Below are 6,901 nucleotides of genomic sequence, written 5' to 3' on the forward strand. Positions count from 1 at the left end.
GTGAAAAGGCCAAAACACCAAAATAAAATTGACGGGGTTTTGCTTCTCAGTAAGCTCTTTAATGCCTTCTCTCCAGCAATTCCTGTGAGCTTCCTGTCTCTGTTAGCAGGAATTAGCTGAGTGTTTGACAGAAGCTTATGACTGCATCTGGAAAGCAGTTTAAAAGAGTGTTTTCAGGGCCAAAATAGCCTTTGATAACTGGAGCTGTGAAGCTTTCGAAGGCAGCTCAGCTTAGGCAGGTTTGAGCCCAAGGATTCTTACGATGAGATGTTATTCTGACAAGCCTGGAGTCAGATGAACAAAGTGTCAGATCAATCTCTGAAAGAGCTGTATGCAGGTTCAAATGAAGTGAACCAAATATTCTGAGTTCATTTACACACTGTTAATTTTTGCAGTCAGACAGGTATCTACTATTGTAAAAACCGTGGTACTTTGCTGTACAAAGGCAATATAATATCCAATACCTGGAAGCAGGTGGTACCTTTTATTCTGATCATTGTTTGCCACAATCGGGGCTGAAAAAAACCAACAGGATACATCTGATCATCCTGTTACAGTCCACTTTTTCTTCCCCAACTGTTTACAACAACACAAATCTTTTCTTCCAGATCACAACATACATTTCTAGTGATCAGCACAATTTAAGTGTGCAGTAGCTGCACTGCATAATTGAAAGACAATTAGTTCAATTGTAAAACTTGTAATCCAGGTAATGGGTTCTTGACAGCCTGAGTTAATTCTAAGGCCAAGTCAGTAGCAACTTTTCTATTAGTTTTATACACTAAGTACCATCTGCTTCTACTGCATTGGTAGATTGCTGCAGGTCCATCAGTGCAACCTTTATATCAAGATTGACAGCACAAAAACATACCATTTGGCCCAGTTAGGCTATTCAATGACCTCCTCCTACCCAGCTTCATCTCAAACCATCAAATTGCTTCCTATTCGATATACCTCTGCTATGTGCACTAATCATTGTGGGTCATGAGTTCCACATTCTTACTGGCCCTTCAGTACATATGTTTTTTTTCTTGAATTCCTTAAATGTTTTATATATTTATACTTAGACCATTTAGTTTTGGACTTGCCAAAACTCCCTTTCTTCATATCTAGTTTATAAAATGCCTTTGTAATTTTAAAGACCTCAATTGGGGTACATTGTCTCCTTATAAGAGCAAAATACTGCAAACATTGGACACCCGAAATAAAAACAGAAAATACCTGAAAACAAAATCAGCAGGTCTGGCAGTATCTTTGGAGAGAGAGAAAAACAGTGTTAAAATTTCAAGTCCAATATCTCTCCTTTTCAGAGCTAATTTTAAACACCTGTCTGGGTCCATGGTGTTTTTGGTTTTATTAGTAACAAGAGGTTAATACAGTACTGTCCAGTAGCACAATGCAAGTTGAGGAATCAAAAGAGCAACAATTACATCTAAGACTATAAAGTTAACATAAGTAATTGATTTAGCAGCATGAGGGCTAGCACGGTGGTAGCATCCCTACCTCTGGGTCAGACGTTCTGGGTTCAGGTCCCAGATGACCAAAACAGGTATCGAAACACTCTCATACAGGTTGATTAAAAATATCAATAAGAAGTTTACCTGCAAGTATGTTTATAAGGAGTTTCAAAGCAGTAACCATGCACATTTCAGTGAAGTCAAACCACTTACTCCTGTGAACATGGATACATAGATGACCACATTAAATGAAAAGAACAAATTTATTAATATACTGGTATGTTATTAATATGAATAATTATGCTAGATGTCACAAATTTATGAGCATGCTGGCAGCTGTTTAATTGTACAAAATGAATTCTGGAATTATTTTGTTTCTTGTGACTCCAGATGAGAGCAGTCCACAGATAATCCTAATCTCTGAGTCACATCCGAGGAGTTTTCGGGTCAGCTGGGCCCCAACTCCATCTGGCGTTGCTGCCTATGAAGTTCTGTATGGGATCCTGCCAGGGGGTGAACCCAGGTTACTCAACATCGACAGCAGCCAGAATACCACCATCATCAACAACTTGGATCCCAACACCACGTACCTGGTGACTGTCTCAGCCGTGTACCATTCTGGCAGGAAGAAAGCCTTATCAGCCAAAGCCTGCACTCAGGACGGTAAGAGGTTTGCCACGGCAGCCCAGAAATGTGGCTGTATGTGATAGTATTTGACCCATGGCCTGCACAGAATTTCCATTCATGAGAGGAATCCAAAAGATGAGGCCTACAGTTTCCTGAACCCAGCTGACGTGCTGGTCTCCCAGGCAATTTTTAGTGAGGCCCAGTCTGGCAAAGGGAACTGACCATAACTGCACGCGATGGGTAGCCCCTTGGGCCTACTGAAGGATCTTCTGAGACCATTATAAGAGATCCCAGCTGGAATTTTCCAGTTGGCATCCTGTTGGAACATGGTCCATTGATGGAAGAGGCCTCTTGGTGGCAGGGAGAAGTGGGGTGGTAGAAATGGTGGTGGTTCTTGGGAGTAGAAAGTAGAAAGGGCAATGTTCCATTCTGCTGGTGATTCCCTATTCTGATCCGCCAAAGCCCATAAGATAACTAGCCGTTCATGGGAGGAGTTACTGCTGCATGGTGTCATGGCTCTATTGGTTTGAAAAATATATGGATGTGCTTCTGGAGTCTCCTTCAGTTTAAGGCATCCTTTCTCCATCTTCCTTGCATCAGCAGCAACCATCTGTGTGCGGACGGCCAATGTGTTTTTGCTACAGGGGCTTCTAATGGCCTTCCAGTCTTTAGTCCCTAACATTACCTGGACATTAGCGAGCACCAATAGCCACTAATTAGCTAGCTCACTTTTAAAAAAATCCTCACCAGACATGACACAGGTTGGTGTCAAGAATTTTACTCAACATTGAGTCCTGATGCTACAACCAAAGTTCAATTTCAGGTCACCCGTATCACAACTTTGTAGGTCACTCAGCCAAACAAATGGTCTGTTCCCTCATTTCACATTCATTCTCAGACTGTTGGAGTCAAGGCTTAAGACATTTCCAGGAAGTAACAGAGGCTGTGAACTCATCACAACTTTTCGTTTGTCCCTCAATTGACTCTATCTGGGACTTTTCACGAAGATTTGCCTGAATATGACTGAATGCATCCATTGCTTCACCCACACCAATGTGTCAGATGTCCAACTATTAAGGTAAAGTCACCATAGTTCCAGAGGACCAAAGGACTGCACTCCCATCAGAGAGAAATGACTGATTGTTTAACTTGAGGTGGTAGTGTTGGGTGGGGGTTCGGTGTCAAGTGAAAGGCAAGGTTGAGAAGGTGGTGACTTCAGCTTGAACAGGAATTTAAGGATCCCAGACTCATCTTAACTCAGATCACTTAAGGCATGACATGTCATGACCCCACTTGGGAAATCACAATGCTTCTATTCCCATGGTTCCTAGAGTAGCAACAAAAGTTAATGATTTAATCAAAATATTCAATGTCCTGAATTTACTTGCCTGTTGGAGTCAAGCTAACAGGAAACACTAACTGGGTTCCTGTACTTAACAAATATTCTTATTTATTCCAAAAAAGTAAAGCCAAATTACAAGTAACAGCTGTGAACTATCAACATAAGTTCTACTAGTTAAAACTCGACTTACCTTTTTTTAAAAAATCTCCTCAACACATGCATCTCCTCAATACATGGTTTTATGGAAGGACCTTGAACTTGCACCTGTCCACAAGATTTGCTGAGATGATCCTTTTGGTTTCCAGGACTTTGTTTTTCAGAGATAATGGGAACTGCAGATGCTGGAGATAACAAAGTGTGGAGCTGGATGAACACAGCTTGCCAAGCAGCATCTTAGGACCACAAAAGCTGATGTTTTGGGCCTAGACCCAAATGTCAGCTTTTGTGGTCCTAAGATGCTGCTTGGCCCTTCTGTTTTTCAATCTCTTTTTCTCCAGGTTCTTTTCACTTCTTCCCAGGAGACACTGCTCACAGCAACAGGTGCTGCAGTATGAGAGATATGCAACTTGTTCTTCCAGAAGCCTGAAAGCTTCTCACTGTATTGTTCAAGCACTGTATCTGCAAGCTGCTTAGCTACTGAAGAACCAGTTGGAGTTCTCATTGGACTGATGACCTCTGGCATCCACGATTTGTCAAAATTGCACAAACCAATCAGCTATTTGTTGCTGGTCAAATCTCACTTCGCAAACATCTCCTGGTACAAAGCCAACTATAGATAGCTTGCCCCAGTGTTTGAACAAAGCAACAGAGTAAACCCTACACAAAATAAATTTCGGTGGCTTTTGTTTTTAAATGTATACTAATTCCTTCCATAACTCTTGATTTTTAAAAAGTCATTTTTCCATTTCAATCCACAACCAAAAATGCAGAAAATAAAATGATAGTATTTTCTAACACGCTGCTTAGTGTAACTTATTTACTTCAATATTAGCCCAGACACTGTCTAAAAAATGCAATATTTATCTACAATAGCTAATCTATATCAATAGCGTGATGTTCAAATATAATTTATGTTACAAAGGATTATATTAGAATTGACATACTAGGCAAAACACCCTCCTGGAAGCAAAATACTTCACATTGAGGAATAGCCTGTACAAAATCAAGCCACTCTCTTGTCAGCATACCAACGTAACAAACAATAGTACAGTAGAACATAATAGAAACACAGGATAATTATTTACCACTGGGTGTGCATTGCTAATCTGAAGTCTTTTCTTGATCTGAAGATTGTTTTTGTCCTCTGTTTTTTGATCGGAACAGTGAATTTCAAAGTCGACAATCTGAAGCTAACTGACATTAGCCCCACTAGTGTCATAGCCTCATGGGACCCTGCCAGAGGAAGAGTACTTAACTATAGAGTGCGATGCACTCGTCATCGCAGAAGCCCCTCTGTGAGAACCATCCCAGCACAGGTGCAAAGTGTGCTCTTAACAGACCTTATTCCTGGTGCTGACAACCGGATTTGTGTGAAAGCAGTATACAGAAATGGCACAGGGCGAGGCTTGTGCAGGACAGTACACACACCACAGCGACAAGGTAGGTCACTGGATCAAGCAAGGGCTACTAAGCCTGGCCACTTAGCCTTGTGAAATGTATCTATGAGTGCATACATGCAAATAAAATACATGACAATAACATCAGCAATAATAATTGTTTTGGTGCATTAAGATTGCCCTTTGTTTCACTTAGGGTTCCCAGTCATTAGATACTTTGCGCATCTCATCATGACTTTAGATTAATTGTAGATTGCTGTCTCTAGTAAATGAAGTTCAACATGTCCAGGCAGCAAGCAATGGAGGAGGTCATTATTCCCAACTGACTGCTCTTCTTCCGTGGCTACGTTTGCATCCAGCCATCCTTGAAGCAGAGCATATCAATCCACCAACACTCTCAATACCTTTAAATAGAAATGGGCAACGGGGGTGGAATACCTTATTGTAACCTCCAACAATGGCAATTTTTTTTAAACACGGGTTCATGTGTGGAATGAACTTCCAAAGGCAGATGGGGGTACAGTTACAACATTTAAAAGACATTTAGATAAGTACATGAATAAGAAATGTTTGGAGAAATATGGGCCAAGTACAGGCAGATGTGACTAGTTTATTTTGGAATTATGGTCAGCATAGACTAGTTGGACCAAAGGGTCTGTATGACCCTATAACTCCACTTTGATTTTTGTCTCCTCCCTCTCTCCCTACCTTTTCCTCACTTTTGGTGTAATTGTATTACCCCTGACAGGCTTTGCTTGTGAATGGTAATTGATTCAGAAACATAGGCGATTTTAGTTGTGGAGGATAAAGGAAAGAAAAAGGGTAGGGAATGAATAGCAACTTGCCTTCTCTAATCATTCAACTCCCAAATGCAACAACTTACCCCCTCACCTAATCATGAAATCTGGGCCCCTGCTATTAATGCAAGCACTATTCAAATCCCACTGCAGCAAATGGTGGATTTTAAATTCAATTAAGTAAATTGAAAATATAAAGCTAGTCTCAGTAATGGTTACCAAGAGAAATATCATTGATTACAGTAAATGACCTATATGATCATTAATGAGATAGTAAGAACTGCCAAAATTCTGAAGAAGCGTCCCAACCTGAATTGTTAACTTTCCTGCTCCTCTGATGCTGCCTGGCCTGCTGTATTCCTCCAGCTCCACACCGTGTTACATATGATCATTAATGCCTTTTTTGGCAAGGAAATCTTCCATTCTTACCTGATCTCCAAACCCACAGAAATATGGTTGACCAATAACTGCACTCTGATATGGCCAAGCGAGTCACTCAGTTCAAAGACAATTAAGGATGGACAAGAGTACTGGCTGTGAAAGTAAATCATAAAATAATTGAAATAACTCCAAATTATGAATGGACCCCTGCCGAACTGTCACCGTTGGCTTCAGTGCTTTGTCATGATGTGGACATCAGCTTAATTAGAGCCTAACAGTAGCACTTGGAAAAATGGATCCCATCAGCGCAGGTTGCTCACTGGAATACCAGAACAATTTTAAGAGTAGATTCTATATCAGATAATCAGACTGATTCAAGATTTGCCTGATAGTTAGGTTTACAAACAGCTAATACCATCTGCTTGGCCATTTGTTTCAATTTACTGTTTAAATACTTACAGTAAAACAGTGTTGGAACTCTAGGCAGAGCAAAAGTGTAAATTCCAGGGGATTTGAACTGGGGGATGGTTATTGGTGGGGCAGTGTTAGAGGGACTCAGGGTTACTAATGGGCAAGTTAAGGTTACAGAGGGATTCAACTTGATATGAGAGTTGTGTATTGGAGTCAAGAATATTGATGGATAAATTTCAAGGACTGACATTGTTAGGTTAGTTTGGGTTCTAGAGGAGCTGCCATCAAAATTAAATTTGAAGTACTTGAAACGTATTAGAGGAATGGGCT

General features: G+C 40.6%; 1 protein-coding gene across 1 annotated transcript in view; it reads left to right on the plus strand.

Annotated features, from left to right (window-relative positions):
* Positions 1 to 6,901, plus strand: part of vwa1 (von Willebrand factor A domain containing 1) — a 48,811-nt gene that overhangs the window by 33,148 nt on the left and 8,762 nt on the right. Inside the window, exons 4-5 of the mRNA XM_048561488.2 lie at positions 1,848 to 2,120; positions 4,750 to 5,025. Coding sequence (XP_048417445.1) covers positions 1,848 to 2,120; positions 4,750 to 5,025 — 549 coding nt within the window. The remainder of the gene's footprint in view (positions 1 to 1,847; positions 2,121 to 4,749; positions 5,026 to 6,901) is intronic.

This window comes from Stegostoma tigrinum, chromosome 28, assembly GCF_030684315.1.
Source record: "Stegostoma tigrinum isolate sSteTig4 chromosome 28, sSteTig4.hap1, whole genome shotgun sequence".
NCBI lineage: Eukaryota > Metazoa > Chordata > Chondrichthyes > Orectolobiformes > Stegostomatidae > Stegostoma > Stegostoma tigrinum.